The 16,404-nt window shown below is 44.1% G+C and overlaps 1 protein-coding gene across 1 annotated transcript in view; it reads right to left on the bottom strand.

The window, feature by feature from the left end:
- Positions 1 to 4,551: 4,551 nt before the first annotated feature.
- LOC101796621 (urea transporter 2) overlaps positions 4,552 to 16,404 on the bottom strand; it is a 319,983-nt gene continuing 308,130 nt past the window's right edge. The window contains exons 14-21 of the mRNA XM_038170394.2: positions 12,152 to 12,314; positions 11,229 to 11,418; positions 10,586 to 10,714; positions 9,468 to 9,660; positions 8,386 to 8,533; positions 7,654 to 7,788; positions 6,758 to 6,807; positions 4,552 to 6,094 (exon numbers count right to left, since the gene is read on the bottom strand). Of these exons, the coding sequence (XP_038026322.2) occupies positions 5,918 to 6,094; positions 6,758 to 6,807; positions 7,654 to 7,788; positions 8,386 to 8,533; positions 9,468 to 9,660; positions 10,586 to 10,714; positions 11,229 to 11,418; positions 12,152 to 12,314 (1,185 nt within the window). The 3' untranslated portion in view covers positions 4,552 to 5,917. The remainder of the gene's footprint in view (positions 6,095 to 6,757; positions 6,808 to 7,653; positions 7,789 to 8,385; positions 8,534 to 9,467; positions 9,661 to 10,585; positions 10,715 to 11,228; positions 11,419 to 12,151; positions 12,315 to 16,404) is intronic.

The following is a 16,404-nucleotide window of genomic DNA, read 5'->3' on the forward strand; positions in this document are numbered from 1 at the left end:
CATAAGCAGCTCATATGGGAAGGGAAGAGCGAGATTATAGGAATGGCCACTTCAACAGGAAAGAAAGCTCAAAGACAAAGAGAAGGGATCCCTATTTTCCTTTCATTTAATTTGCTTTAAAATGAAAAGCAATCTTTAGGATTAGATAATTACCATTATACAATAACAACAGGTGACCATCAAAATAGTTTCTATAGCATTGAAAGCTATGCTGTTGGGCTGCCTCACACTTCGGGATGTCCATGTGGTACAACAACCTGGCCAGTGCCATATGATGCAAGGAACACTGCCTTTAGCAGAAACAAGCACTTCATGCTGCACTGGAAGCTTCAGTGGCTGATATTTCTTAATAGAGTATCCATCCTCTCCCACCAGAACTACATACTACAGCGTGGTTTATAGCTCCTTTACGGCCAGGGCACTGGGACCATTTGTAAAGGCTGCTGGAAAATTCCACTTAAATAAATTCCTTCTTTTGCTTCTGAGTGCGTTGTGTCAGGGGGACACTTTTCCTACTATCATTTTTTTAATTATGCTAACTAACAGATCTGATCCCTGTCTCCTACTGATCTCAGCCTTATCCGATTAGACTGATAAGCGATCCAAGAATGTTTAATCTAAAGGGGGGAGGGGGAAACATTGTACTTTGACGTTTTTCCAAGCCCAAGGTTCCCATCCATTTCTAGTCTGTCTTCATGTGGCAGGCAAAAGAAAGGGAATTACAGGTTTTCTTAGAATGTGTTTGCATTTAAAGCCCCAAATCTACAATAACATGCACATGTGCTTTTATTTTACTTATAAAAATAAAAAAAAAATCTTATTCACCTCTCCAGGCTTAAAAGTGGAAAGAGTTGCTCTGACAGTGCAAGTGTGCCGTGTTTTCCTACACAGGTGTTTTGCTTGCTCGCAGGGCTGACCTCGTTGCTCACTTAGGAGCTTTTTGAACGCATGGTGAACAATTCTTCTGCAGGCAGGTGGATGTGCTCTGTGCCTGCAGGCTGCACCTCCCCGGGCACTTGGAAATACTGGTTCTGTGTGCAGGATTTCATCCGGTCTCAGGCTGGATCTCATGGCTCCAGCGTCTGAGGCTGTAGGAAATGAAGTAACACGAGCGCCTGTCACATGTTTGCCCTTTCAGCCTCCCCTGGTGCTCAAAAAGCACGGGCTGGTTCCTACTGGCATCCTGCTTTAGCAGTGCCCTGGGTGATGCCCAGAACCAGCAGGTTGGGAAATTAATTACCTTGGCCTGTCTGTGCCTCTGAGAAAAAGCAGAGTGAAGGTCTGAGGCCATTGGAGTCTTTTCTCTCTGAGAGTTATGTTCCTCTCATTCAAATCTCCTGGAAGGTGAACAACTGGTAACATGGAAAGGTCCTTACCAGCTGAAGGCACGTTTCCATAGCAAGGCAGAAACCACCAGAGAGACGTCAGTGTGTCTAACAATTCGTAGTAGGCTTTGCAATACTTTGTCTCAGAGAGAGGGGTGGATAGCCAAGGATTTCATCTGAATGCACACCCCTGCTCCCTTGGGGCTGGCATTTTCTTAGCAGGTGAAATAGCCATAGTTGTGGCCAAGCTCTGTGTCAATTCTATCCTTTGTGCTAAATGTCAAGATGCAAAAGATTAGATAATTACCAATAGGAGCATTCTTTATATTGTTCATATTTCATGTAAGGACAAAACCATACAAAAATCCTGAAGGCTCTGATAAGAGATTGTATGGCTGCCTGGCCCCAGATCTGGGCACCTAAAAGCTGGTGTGCTGCAGGAGGTACTCCAACCTCCTGGTGCTGGTTCTGCCTCTGCGACCCCCTCCTGGCTCTGTTCTCCAAGTCTCCTGGGCTATTTCTTCCTCCCAGGCCAGCATCACCTGGGGTTTAGCATCTTTGCTGTGGGGCTAAATATTGGCCTCTTAGGTGCTTGCACTGGTGCTGGTTTGTACCCGGGGGCTCTGCTGGCAAAAAGCCGCTGCTCTGTGCCCAGCATCTTGTGACTGCTTATCTAAGGTCGTCTTTGTTCACGCTGCCCTCCTGTCCTGGTTTCAGTTAGGACATAGTTAATTTGCATCCTAGTAGCTGGTAGGGTGCTGTGTTTCGGATTAGGATGAGAGGAGTGCTGATAACACCCCGATGTTTTAATTGCTGCAGAGCAGTGCTTACACCAAGCCAAGGACATTTCAGCTTCTTGCTCTGTCCTGCCAGCGGGCAGGCTGGGGGTGCAGCAGGAGCTGGGAGGGGACAGACCCAGGACAGCTGACCCCAACTGCCCAAAGGGGTATTCCATCCCATCTGGGGTCATGCTGAACGATATATAGGGGTGGCTAGCTGGGGTAGGGGGTGGCTGCTCAGGGTTAGGCTGGGCATCGGTCAGTGGGTGGTGAGCAATTGCATTGTGCATCACTTGTTTGTACACATTAGTAGTAGTAGTACTGTATCATCATTATTGTTATTATTATTGTTATTATTTTTATTTTCCTGTCTTATTGAACTGTCTTTATCTCAACTCACAGGCTTCACTTTCCCGTTTCTCTCCCCCATCCCAGAGAGGGAGGGGGGAGGGTGAGCGAACGGCTGTGTGGTGTTTAGCTGCCGGCTGGGTTAAACACAACAGTCCTTTTGGCACCCAATGTGGGGCTCGAAGGGTTGAGATAATGACAGATCTGACCAGAGTGTGTTAAACTAAAATTGGTATAAGTATTAGACCTGCTTAATAGTTGCTAGTCACAGTGCTGATTGCTTTAATCTCAAGTCTGCTGTGCCTGTTTTCCAAATTGAGTTTAACAGCACGTTACCTACTGTATGTGCTCCCTGTCGTGCTGTTTATTCTTTCTGGGTCCTGGTTTAAGACAGGACAGATCTCTGGATGAGAATCCTACGTTGTTGTTTAGCCTTAAACAAAACCTGAAGTGCATTCAGGAGACATAACAACAAGAACATGTTGGTCTGAGTATCCCAAGGATATTCAATATCTTGGAGAACTATCATAACTAGCTCGGAGGATAAGAGGGCTGTGGAGGAGAAAGGGAGAGTGAACAAGTAGGAAAAAATATCTTCCCCTTTCCCCTCCACAGATTGATTCCCCAATGAGAAAAGGCAATAGATGTAATTGTTAATAGTTTCTGAGATATGGTTTCCAAAGTATAGAGTTGAGGACAGTGCTGAGTACAAATACCAGGTTAGAGTGGTGACCAGCAATTTCATCATATCATAAGCCACTGTTACACCGCACAGTACAATAACGATCTTAAACCAGGGCCCATCATAGAAAATTAACTCTGTCCTAACTGAAACCAGGACACCTCCCATTATCTCTGCCCAGCATAAATAATTCCCGTGATTTTGATACCTCCTGTATGTGTGTGTCAAAAACAAGAATGCAAAAAGACTGCTTGAAAAAATTGTGGACTTTGAATAGTGTTCATTTAAAGAAAAAAACACTAAGCAGAACACTTTGAGTTTTTTATATTTTTATTTTTTATTTATTTTTTATTTTTTATTTTTTATTTATGACTGCCATAAATGATTGTGGCAAAAGCATGAAATGCAAATTCTGAACGCTATACATGATGAATTACCACAGAACTTTGCATGGGGTGATGGGGAGCCTGAACTCTCTGGGTAGAGCAGAATGAAAAACCGAGTGATGTGCAAAGGATGAGACGTGGCCTTCATCTTCTGCTGTTTTCTGTTCTGTGCTTATGGTTCCTTTACAGCACTGCTAAAACGGCTCTGTTGCTGAGCAACAGCAAGCTGAAATAGCACCAGCTGGAGCAAGTCTGCCGATTTACACTGGTCATAAAGCGTGTCCTCTTACCCGAGTGCAGATTTCAGCAGGAGTGTGAAAGCCTGCCCTTGCCTTTAGCCCCTTGTGCTAGTGGCCTGCCCCCTGGGGCACATGTGGTGTGGCACACTATAAGATAACCTTTTTCTGAAGGGTTTGACAAGTAGTGAGGTGCAGCCCCTGGCCAGAACGGGCTCTCCTCTGTCCCCAGTCTACAGTCTGTGGCTTCCCTAGGGCTGCATCCTCGTGGTCTGGGCTTGGGGAGTTTTCCAGCCCTGGTTGCAGCACAACGCCCTGCCTTTGCGTATAGGGGAGTGTAACAAAGTATAAAGCAGTATAACGAGAAGTTGGAGGTTTCCTAAATATCAACGCTCCTACTTGGATTCCATAATTTTATTTCCCATTTTTTTCTTGGCTATTTATGTAATTTAAGAGAGAACCTCCCTTTGGAAGAGCTTAGTGATGTAAAATAGTGGCAAATATATACCCATCTCAAAGAGATACTGGTTTGTTTCCAAAAACAAACAAACAAAAAGCTCCACACAATATTATGTAGATATTTATCAATAAAGCACAGGAAATGGCATGCTTTGCAAGCAATCTCTGGAGCATCAGTCACATGGCAATAATGTCAAACAGCTGAAAATGCAACGTTTCATCAGAAAATGCTGCCAACAATTCATCCCAAATATTTTGCACTCAAATTTTTGTCATGTTCATAAAAATATATTTTTTTTCCAACCTCAAAAATCAGGAGTGGCACGATTTGCAAGGTACCTTTTTATTTTTTATTTTTATTTTTTTCCTCTGCCACAAGAGGACTGGGAACAGCATTAAAGTACCCAGGCTAATGCCAGCTGTAGGAGTGTGGAGGAGAGTATTCATGGTGAAGATGTCAGGCCTATATTCTCTAGTTGGTATCCCTGGTAAGGGACAGTGATGACAAAGTCTTATGGCCAAAACCAGTCTCTTGATGGATGAGTGAGGTGGCCCAGTGAGGCCACCAACACCACTGGGTGAAGGTCCCCAGACCCCAGGAGTCTGGGTGGAGGTGGCATAGGGCTGGTCTGCTTTAGGCTCTGCTGCATCCACCAGCCCCCTGCCTGTCTCCTGCCTGTGGCAGGGCAGAGGGAAGCAGCAGAGCAGCCCCAGGCTGGGACAGGATGGTGGTTTGCTGTTTGGTCTTCATGGGCTGGGTGGGATGGTGTAGGGAGAGGTCAAGATGCACTCATTATTTCTGCTTGTGCATGGGCTGAACAGAGTCCTTCCATTGCATAGGGAAGGAACTGCAACAGTTTGCTGCTGTTCCCTCCTTTGCTAACCTGTGACCAAGTTTGGGTAATTCAGAAAAAATTCAGAAAATCATGAGATAACCATAAAACCATGACACTTTTTTTTTAACTGGTATCACCTTTCCTCGCCTTGAGCTTACAGACTTTCCTCTGCAATGGTGTGGGTCTGAAACAATTTTTTTATGAAGTGTTAGAACCCAGTGCAAACTTCAACACCCAAAAGCTGGGGCTTATAGCTACCCTCTCCACCATTATTGTGATTTTACCACAAGTCTTGCAAGTGTTAGCAACACTGCCTGCACTTCATCTGTGTCCATTCTGCATGTGATGATTGTTAATTCACATATTTTTCCACCACGCTCGAGATCCTCCAGGCAGATTTCTTCATCACCTATTTTCTACTTAGCAAACTGTACTCTTTATTCCAGTTCTCTGCTACTACGAAGCTCCCTAAGATGCATCCTATTGCTGTGGTAAGCTGGGTTTAGCCATTGATTAGGAGTCTCATCAGATGCCGAGAGATGCTCTGCTCTTTATTGCTTTATGTTTGATTGCTGTAACTTGTATTTCAGAAACAGATTTTTCTTTTTGACTGCTAAGTCATTTCCCCGCTGTTTAAAATTCAAGCATCTTTTCAGGCATATGTGCTTTTAAATCATTACAGATTAGCCTTGGGAAAGGTCCCTCCAACACAGCACAGCCCTATCTAATCAGGATAGAACAAAAGATTGTGATGCGAAAAGTCTCTTCATTCAAAGGTGGTGGGTTTTTCTGGTCTTTTGACTTTATAGGGGGAATACCTTGTGCTCTTGCCTTACAATCTGCAAAGTATCTCTCTTCTTGGGTCTTTATACATCACAGCAAGACATCTGATGTTTCTTCACCCTCAGGTAATATGCTCGGTTGGCTTCTGGATAGGTGACTTTGGAGAGTGGTAGCTTGTAGATGGCAGAGTGGTTTGTGGTTATTAACAGGAAGGTCAGTGCAGATAAGCAGAAAGACCAGGTTCCTGATGGCACCCCAAACTGCAAATTAAAACCAAATCCCATATTTACTATATACTTGTCTTTTGTTTGGCCCATCAGCAGTCCTGAAAAAAAAAAAGACTCAGAGCCAGGCAGCTTCTAATAAATAAGCTTTCTCAAAGAAGTCTGGACTTGGTTTTGCAAAGAGGATCTCCCTGGAGAAGCAGAATTTGGGATCTTGACATTATGCATTAACCTGTAATGTCTACTGGCTCTGGCGAGAAGGATGCCTCCTGTTTGTGCATCTGCAGAGATTTTGAATGGAGCTGAGGTGGGAGTGGATACAGAAACGTTTATCTTTACCCTGGGCTGTTGCTCTGACTGCCTTTTAACACTTCAGCAAAGGAATTAAACCAAATTTGAGGCTTTGTTACCCATGTGGAGAGATCTTTTCTCAATCACTTCAGGCAGAAAGTATAGCCATGTAATTATTTCAGAGCTGTTGAGGGCAGATCTATGGAAGTTTGTGCAGGCTCATAGGATAAGGAGTAGTAAGTAATGACTGCAAGTGCCATGTTTCAGTGGGAACCACACCACCCCCTGGGCGGATTGTGTTCCCTCACCCAGCTCTGCCCTGCCTTTGGCTGAGTTGTGCTCTGAGACTCGATGTTTTGCCTCAAAGCGTGTTCAGTGAAACAAGCCTTTAGCTAATAAACTACTTACCACAGACAACATGTTTGTCATTGTTGCTCCCAGATAGGCACTGAAGAGCGCTGTGGAAAAGAAAGATAATTCTTGGTGAGTTCTGTTGCTCTCAGCATGGAGGAGAAACATCTCTCACACTGCCTTGGGTAGGTCAGGCACCACTTGTGACAATGCCTGGGCAGGCACCTCTTAAAGATCTGTCCTTTGCACAGTGTACCCTCCAACACCTGGAGCCCATGGAAAGGGCAAAACAAAAAAGATTGAGTGGTAAAAAGTGTGACTATAGAAATAGAGGCTCTTGAAACATGTATGGAAAGTAAGTAGGTTGATGGATGGAGTTAAACAGGAAAATAACCCTTCCATCTCTCCTGCCTCTAGGGCTAGAAGGGGGGTCAATGAGATACAAAGCTAAATCTTTTTTATACGCACACTGAATGAGCAATAGTTTCACTCCCAGCTCCCTGTGATATTGAAATTTCATATGGAATTGCCTTATAAATAATTCTTCAATCATTCTGCATTGCTTAGCTCATGCCTCTGGTATCCATTTCCACAGACTGGGGAAGCTGTGTTGTCTATTTCCAGGTTCTGATTCATCTTGGGCTCCAGTTTTCTTAATGTACACAATTAATTTTGAAGCTAAGTACCTGATTTCAAATATATTAGTTAATCCACTGGTCGCTTCTTTTGTTTTGAGCACAACTCTTGGCTGGAAGTCAAGGCACTGCTTTTATTTTGTCAGGGTGCGTTAGAGCAATAGCTCCAACATCTGCCTCAGTCCTTCGTCAGTCTCACCCGAGTCCATCTGCCTGCCTAGAGTTGGCCATCTGGCTTCAGCCCACCTCTAGCAGCAACACATCTTATCTTGTTTCAAAGGGAAGTATGGCAGCAGGGAAAATCCATAGGGTACGTACCACAGGCAATTGCCAGCAAATGTGTCTGCCAGGTGAACGCGTAGAACATGCCTCCGATGGCGATACAGGAGAGAGAGCTGTTGTAGCTCCACAAGCCGGAGTAGATTTTGCTAAAAGGTGTTGCTAAGCTCAGCGCTGCAAAATAAGTCAAAGATGTGTCATTCCTTGGCCAAGGAGATAAAAGCAGCTGAGAAACGGCACAAACCCAAGTTTTTGAGGGCTGAAGCCTGCATGTGTACGCTGAGTTCCTGCTTGTGGTCATGTTACCATGGTCTAGGAGTAAAGCTTTTCAGTCTAATGCAATCACTGCAGACTCTCCCTGGTGCTGCTGAGCTGAATTTGGCCTCACGGTTTCACCAGAAGATATATGAGTGAGCAAGTGTACGTTTGAACTCTGAATGCGTCCCTGAGGCCTGCACATTCAGACTCGTGGCAATGGCTTTTATTAAGCTGCTCCTAAAAGCATCCGAATATATCCAGAAATGAAGTATTTCAGGATAGAAATTCATTTCAGCCAAAAATGCATTACTCTCCTCTGAAGGTTTCCGCTGTCATAAAATGAGGTAAGAGAATGCGGAAGTCAATCAAAAGAATTCTTAAAACAGAAGTGGGTATTTTTTTTTCAAGCAGCCATTCTCCAATGGAAAACAGATTTGTGACTGTAAATGTTCCAGTCCCTCCACTTCCTCCTTTATTCTCTGTAGAAAGCTGTGACACAAATCAAATCCTTACCTGCCAGCATCCCCACTGCTGATCCAATTGCTGCGTGCAGACAGATGAGTGGAGATGAGATAAATACAGCAAGCAGGAAAATTCCCCCGGTCCAGGGGTTATCGCAGCCATAAACCTGACCCACCCCGACTGGAATGGATTGCAGTAGCTGTGTGAATGGGGAGGAAAAAAAAAAAGGCAATTTGTTATCCACTTTGGTGTTTCATTTTGTTTTAAACCTAGTTTTGTTGGCTGCTTTCAACCTAATTTGACTGAGTTATAGAAGTTGTGCTTGTTTCAGGAGGTTTTGTAAAAATAGTGGCTTGGATGGGAGGAAAATGATGGACTAGAGTGGTCCATACCAGAGGGCTGTGCCCTCCCCTTAGACAGGTGAGAAGAGCCCAATTTTATTGCAGCTATAGAGATGGTTTTGAGACACTTTTCCCCAAAATGTTCTGTCCCACCCATATGGAACTGTTCATTTTTGGTCCCCATAAAACTTTGTGTCATGGTAAAGGTTCTTTTGGAAATGCTACCAGAGTGGATTGCTATTCAGTGTCAGTTACCTTCCTTAATCACACCTGGGAACCCTTTAAAATAGTCCACCGAGCCTTAGGGGAAAGTGCTTACTGTAGTGTCTGTGCCGCTTACTGTGCTACACAGGAGAATAAAGTGTTTCTTTGGAAAGGTCCCACCTGAATATTAACTGAAAGTATGTGAACATACGCCTGCACCCAAGTTTATAACAATTTTGTCGTGGTAATACCTGCTTGCTCATTCCTTATCTGAAAGACCGTGCTTTGATGCATTTTTAAACACCCTTTCTATGTGGAAAATTGAAAATAACCTATGAGTCAACTGGTAGCCTCAGCGTAGCCTTAGCTATGGAGTGGTGAGCAATATACCCACTGCAATGGAAAATGAGGCTGCAGAGGCTTTTTGAAGTTGGTAATATTTGGTAACATTTAGATACAGCTGTAAACAAAAGATACCAAACCAATTCTCATTTTCAAGCAATCCAAAATATGAATACCTGGAGTAAACCCTTATAGATTGGATAATAGCTGTTTTATAAATGCAATGTTTTATAAATGCAATTCTACCATTGACATTTCAGCTTCTGTCCAGGTGATGTTTGGTGTTGCAGTTGCAGGCTGAATGACGGTTGTAGGGAAGAAGAGGTTATAGGGTCCTGATGCAGCCAGATAGAGGGTCAAGGCCAAGTTGAAAGGCAAGGTGAAAACAGGCAGATCCCACTTACAGAAGACTGAGCCTAAAGCGCTGGTGAAAACAGGGCTGAAAGAAGAACAGAATGGTCTCACTAGGAGCTCAGCAAACTCCCTGCCCTCCACATGTCAGTTAGCACTATACTGATTCCTGCTGACTTATTCCATATGATACATAGTGAATTTGGTGACCCTAAGGGGTCCAAAATGTGGAGGATCCAGAGAGGGAGTTATTCCCATGCCTGTCTCAGTGACTTAGTGACTGAATACAGGACACCAGTGCCAGGTCTAAGTGACCTGGAAGGAAGGCTGTGTGTCCTTGTTCAAGCTTATGGATCAGGATCATCAGAAGTAAAGGCTGACATCAAAGGAATGATTATTAAAATGAATATATCAGTACATGGACTTCAGACAGACAGATGATATGCATGATCTAGCAATCTCCAACTAGATATTAGGGGACCAAAGACCAGCATTCAAAAATTTCAAGTGTCCAAATACCTAGCAGATTACGGTGTTGTATGAGTAAAGTATTATTGCTTGTTTGTTTTCATTAGCATCGACCATCATGTCTTGAGATCACTGAGCAGCTTTTGTGCCCAGAGAGGTAAATTTTCGTGACACTTTTATATGGTGGCCTAAATAGATGAAATGCTTGTGGTTGATGATGGCAGGGAATGCTTCTCTTGAGAAAAACATGAATTAATGCGTCACGGCAATATGGCTAACATTAAGGGCATTGAATTACATACGATCAACCATCAATTTTCCTTTTATCCCTTTGGTTTGTTTGTGTGATTATGTGAGTGTTTTATTTGTTTTGGGATTACGTTCAAGTTTAAAAGTGCAAATAATTATCCAGATTTAGAAGCATGTACATGCCAGTTATGTTTCTTTTTTATTGTAGTCTGTATAGCACATAAAAATACAGTGGCTTAGTCTCAGTGAGGAAACACTGGGACTGGAGTAAGAAGCAGTAGAGATGTCTCGCTTACCACATCATGGACACCAGTGCTACTGGCAGTAGAAGCCACCAGTGATAGTCTCCCTTAGCAGAGAAGACTGCCATGAGCAGTCCCACCAAGACCCCGTTGTAGCCATGCAGACCTGCTGCTATGGCTCCTCTGTGGGAAGAAAATAATTGTCTTGAAATCTCCCCTACAGTTGCTTTGAGTGCATTGTCCCCTCTCTTTCTTCCTTCCTCCCCATGCAGATGTGACTTTGTGTGATGATGACCTGCCAAGTCGTGCACTGACTGACCTCCAGTTTCACACTGGCTAGAGTCCTGTGTCCCCTCAGAACCAACTACTCTTTCTGCAGTTATCACAGAATGGCTTGGGTTGGAAGAGACCTTAAAGGTCACCCATTTCCAACCCCCTGTCATAGGTAGGGATGCCACCCCCTAGTTCATGTTGCTCAGGGCTTCATCCAATTTGATCTTGTTCTCCTCCAGGAACAGGGCATATGTTCAGTGGTAGGGTTGTGTTCAGTGTCCCTGTGGACCAGATGCAGCTGGTGCTGGTGGGAAGACCTGTCTGTCTCTAACAGCTCTAGCTAGGGCTAAATTCATGCTTTTCATCACTGCTGCTTATTTAACATATGGCAGTTTTGTTTTGAAGGGGAAAAGGATGGACTTACCTGTCCTGGCCCAGAATAAGTGCTGTTAAGGTTGAGACCACTGTACCTAAACAGCCTGTGAGTGTCCACCAGGGGTTCTGTACCAGGAAGCCAGCTACTACAACAAGCCCACTGAGGGGATTATTGACAAACATCACCTGGGATATCCCACGCAGCACCCAGTCGATAAATTGGATCACAATAGGCTTGTCTGGAAGAGATCAAATTAAGCAATAAGTATAACTAAAAATGCACAGATGTGACTGATTTGGGATAGTTTTTTTTTTTTTTTTTTTTTTTTTTTGAAACTCAAAAACAATTTTGGCAGTGGAACTTGGCAGCATGACTGAAGCAATGAATCAACAAGACTGTAAAACCTGACTGGGATTTATTATGGTCTATATTGAAGTCTTGCAGCTGGAAAGCTGAGATGAACAGTGTGGTTGCCAGAGTCCCCTGTTGTAAAGTACCCCAGACCAGCTTCGTATGAACTGGCTAATTTATGACGTCTGTGCCTCAGATGGCAAATTGTGTGTGTATCCTGTTGCTGATTTATTATGGGGACCAAACACACTTACCTGTGTGTAATTTAGCTTCACAGTGGCATTAGGCTTGACAGAAACTGCTCAGCTGATAGGGGAGGGAATGTTATGAGGAATGGCAGAGCACGGAATAACCATCCCAGGTTACGTTCTGTGGGACTAAATTCAGTTTGTACATGGCGTGTTGGGAGGTAAATGTCACCTCAGCCATCCTCAGGATTTAAGCAGTATGTGGCTCTGCAAAGAAGCTGAACTTTACTCACTAAAAAGACATAAATCAAGGCAGAGGTTGTTTCTGTTCTACTCCAACTTGAATCCTATTACTGAGAAGTTAGTTATTACTCCTCTGGCATAATTCTTCTTTGGAATCCCCTTATTAATTTACTTATTAATATAATTTACCTCTTAGCCAGGCTCCAAATTCCTTCATGTCTCCTGTGATGTACCCAACAGCTCTGCAGATTCTCTTCCCACCTTTGCTCAAGGGACTTTGCTTTCTTGGTTTTCTTTCCCCGTTATTTTCTATCTTGACATCAACACTGTTTTCCATGGTGACGTTTTGACCCTGTGGTGGAATTCAAGAAAAAACAAACACGTTCATTACGATGCCTCTTACTCATCCCTGCATAGTATTGCTCATTGCCTGTTATGCTGGAGCCTGAAAGAGGAAAATCCTTAGTGTTAAAGCCTGATTCTTGTGTCTCCATGAGCACATCCTCTCTTCGTGCTCTCTTGGGGCCCTGTGCTGTCCTTCCAGATGTTCATGTAGCCGTAGATTTGAACACCAGGAGGAACCCCCAAGCCTTGTGTCATAGTGGTGGTTCACCTGGTTTTAACACCCTGATCAGCTGCATCACATTTTCCAGAAATCAAGATGTTCTTGATGTAAGGGCTGAATTCAAGAGCAGGGTGGCATTACCAGACACTGGCTTCACAGAAGTGGAAGCACACCTCAAAATTCAGCTTGGTCAGAGATTTTCCCACACCTGAGAAGCTGCTTCAGTGATTGATTACATCTTCCCTGCTGCTTAACCTGTACTTCCAGTTTGAACTTACCATCAGCCATCGACAATGGGTCCCTAGCGTTAGGTTTACGGGGTGTAGGTTTATGCCTCTATATAAGCACGATGGCGATCAGTTCAATCTTTCTCACGGGTATGGGCTCAGCTTATGGGTTGTTCACGGAGCCTTACTCTGTTATGCATAGGCTGACACGCGTTGTTTTCTGCTCCACTGAATTTTACTTTTAGCTGCTCTGTCTTCAGAAGTACCCAGCGCTGATTTAAGAAATTAGAGACCATGCTGAGAGTGCTTGCTCTCTGATCTGCTTTCTCTCTGCCCCGTAACGTGCTAGGTAGTCTGCACCAACCTTTCTTCATCAACATAAGACAAGATAGGTGAGCACAGCCTGCAATAAGAAACCCTCAGGGAGTAATGAAAAGACTTATTAAATTTAGTACACATTGTATCAAGCCCTAAATAAGGTAGGAGAGCACTAAATAGAGGTGCTTTGGCCTAGATGAGGTGTTTGGGGCATCCACATGGGGCTGGCACATATGGGGTGCCATATGGGAGGTATCTTTCAGATCAGGAGCTGCTGCAATGCACTGTGGCACCTCTTACAGCTCTAGACAGCTTCATTCAGGTACGTGGATCAGAGACCTGCATCTAACTGAAAATATTGTTGTGTTTCGTTTTTTAAAAAAAGACTTGTGGCTGGCTTGTTATTTGTTTAAGTGCCAATTCTCAATATGAAGGCAGCAAATTAAAAACAGTCAAACCTTTCCCTGGAGTGCACTCAGTTTCCTGAAGAGTAGGACTAAATCTGGGTAGTTATCAAGACAAAGAAAACACAAGATGAGGTACTGCTGTTGAATGAATAGAGAACCAGAGCTGCTTTGGTTCTCCCCAGTGAGTAACAGCTTGTGCAAGAAGTAAAGCACTTAGGCTGTGGGTTAGTAGCCTAAATAAGATGATACCAGCACGTAAGTCTTGCAGTTAGTCCTCGACTCACTTGTGACTTCTTGGCAGCTGGGGAAGAGAATTCACGCCTCAGAAATGCAGGTGCTGAGTAGTTAGGTTGAGGCAGCCTCTCCCCTGGGCATTACCCTGCAGACCTCGGTGTGTGGTGAAGCAGCTCGGAGTCTGGCTGTGGGAATGGGTGCAGCCCAGCCAGTCCCTTGCTGTGTGTTGCTGGAGGGCTGATAGCGACATTTCACCAAGTAGTAAATATTTGCAGAACTAATACACAAAAATAAGCATTTTATGTCTTCTGGGAGGGCCCAGCTCATGCAAGGATGTGTGAAAGTGGCTGAAGGCAGGACCAGTATGTAGAAGAGTGTGGAATCTGCACTGGGACAGGGCACAAAGGCAAGGAGCTTAGCTAGAGGAGAAAGAGAAGAAAAGGATGAGAGCATCGTTAGGGACAGTGTCTTGGTGCTGGAGGGCTTTTTCCCAGCTCAGTTATAATTCATTACCTTGATTCATTAACCTTCACTTTTCTCATATTTTATTCTGAAATAATGGAATAAGTGAATTGGATGCACTTTCAGTTAAATCAAAATTTCCAGCCAAGATAAATGCTCTTCATTTGGTGAAAGTGCATTTACATTTTCAATTTAAAGAGTCTTCCTCTTTGTGGAATTTTGGTTTTCTCTGTAGCTAATTCCTAAAAACAAGACTGTTACAATTGCATTTGTAGAGAGCTGCTGTGTGTCCAGTGCTAGCATTCCTGAAATGCTTCTCTGCATGCTGAGCAAGGAGGTTTTTTGCACCACAGTAGTCTGGAGATGTTCTGGGACATAATGTATGTGCACAAGAAGTGTTGGAGCCACTGTCTGCTCTGTTCACACAGTGGAAAAGGGGGTTGTGTTGGAGACCCTAGTTCATCAAAACACATACCCCACAGGAATGCCCTAAAATGCCTGTTTAACTTCCCAGAGGAGCTACATGAATTCAGTGCTTTACTGTGTCAGGGCCAGAATGAATAGGAATGAAAAGGACTTCTCCTGCAGTGAGAGTCTGAGCTTCATTCCTTTCTTATGCAAAGGAATTTTTACCCTGGCATATATAATAATTGCGTGCTCTGAGCCCCTCTGAGAAGCAAAGCCTTCTATCTGTTATCGAGACTATTTGGCATTGACGTGGGCTGAGCAGCTGGTGTGGATACAGTATAAGGCAGCACTGCGTGGTGCAAATCTGATCCTGGGGACTCCTTCGCTCTGGGTTTTCATGGCCAGAAATGAATTCAGCTCAATGCGCTTGGCATGGCAAAAAGGCCAGGTGAGTCACTCCCACCACCCTGGCCTGATCTGTACCCTTGATGAAGGCTGTGTGCAAGCCCTGTGTATTTGTTCTTCCAGAATATTTACAACTGGAATGCTCTGGGGGTGATCATGGGCATCTCTTGGTCAAAATCATGTCATTTTGTCCCTGTCTACCAAGTGACGTGTCTCTCTAGAGTGGGCTATTGGAGGGATAACATGGACATTGATTCATCTTCCCTGTGACATAATATATGCTACAGTGGAAGAAAATCACTGTGAAACCCCACCATCACCTGCAGAGCAGCTCGATATGTAATCACTAGCACACTGGTTGACAGGTGGGATCTTTGTGACAGCATAAAGTTCCAGATCCAGGCCTATTGGCCTCACTGCTATCCTGACTCACACCCCAGGCACAACGTGCTGGCAGCCTCGTGCTGCATCAGCTCGTTTTGCCCACGTGGAAACTGGCACCGGCTGAGGTAGAAGAGTATTTCTGGAGCCACTTTAATTACTTGTGTCACTATAAGAAGCACTTGCTGCCCTGTGTGTCCTGACTAAGGTCTGTTAATGCATTACCTTGTTTTATGGAGTAGGCAAAAGCAGCTCTTTAAGAAAGGATAAAGGTGTCTCATCCCAGAATCATGGGGATGTTCAAGGAATTTTAAGACAGTGATGTCCGAATTTTAATTTCAGATTAAAAGTGTGTGTCCTGATGGGGATTGCAAGAAATGCAGTCTGCGGCAGGTCTTTGGAAGACCTGCCATTGGAGTTAACGTGGTTTCTAGTCAGGGATATTTTTTTCTTAGTGCACAAGGAAGGAAAATGGAAATAACTGTGAAAGGACTGTTCTGCTGGAACAGTGCTTGACTTCTGCAGGGGGGAGGACTTTTTATTGCTGTTTTTTTCATGCCTTATTTTCATTAGTCTGGGAAAATGGTTTTCGATCCCAGATTCTTAAGACCATAGGTTCTGCTCTCGAATGCACAGCATGAAGTGCACTGTGTGCTCTCATGAGCTCTTGAGGGAGAGGTGCTCCAGACATGCATTTGGTAGGAAATTCAGTGTCGGCTCCCAGTGCTGGTGTATTAACAGCAAGTACTGATTTGTGCTCTGTTATAAGTGCAGAGTAACTATCTAAAACTCTTTTCCTATGGTGTACTGCTCTGGGTGAGAGCTGGATTTGGTGCATTTATGCTTCTCCCCAGTGATTTGAGATGCTTGCTGCCTCCCCTTGCCTAGAGGTCTTTGTGCTGCTGGGTAAAGGTCTCACTGCCATTCTTACTACAAATTTTGCAGCTGAAAGCATCTAAGTACTTTTGTATTGGCTATGAAGTGAACCCCTGAGATTAGGAAAAAAAAATCTTTTGCATGAAAATGAAGTCATCA

Source organism: Anas platyrhynchos, chromosome Z (assembly GCF_047663525.1).
Source record: "Anas platyrhynchos isolate ZD024472 breed Pekin duck chromosome Z, IASCAAS_PekinDuck_T2T, whole genome shotgun sequence".
In the NCBI taxonomy this organism is placed as follows: domain Eukaryota; kingdom Metazoa; phylum Chordata; class Aves; order Anseriformes; family Anatidae; genus Anas; species Anas platyrhynchos.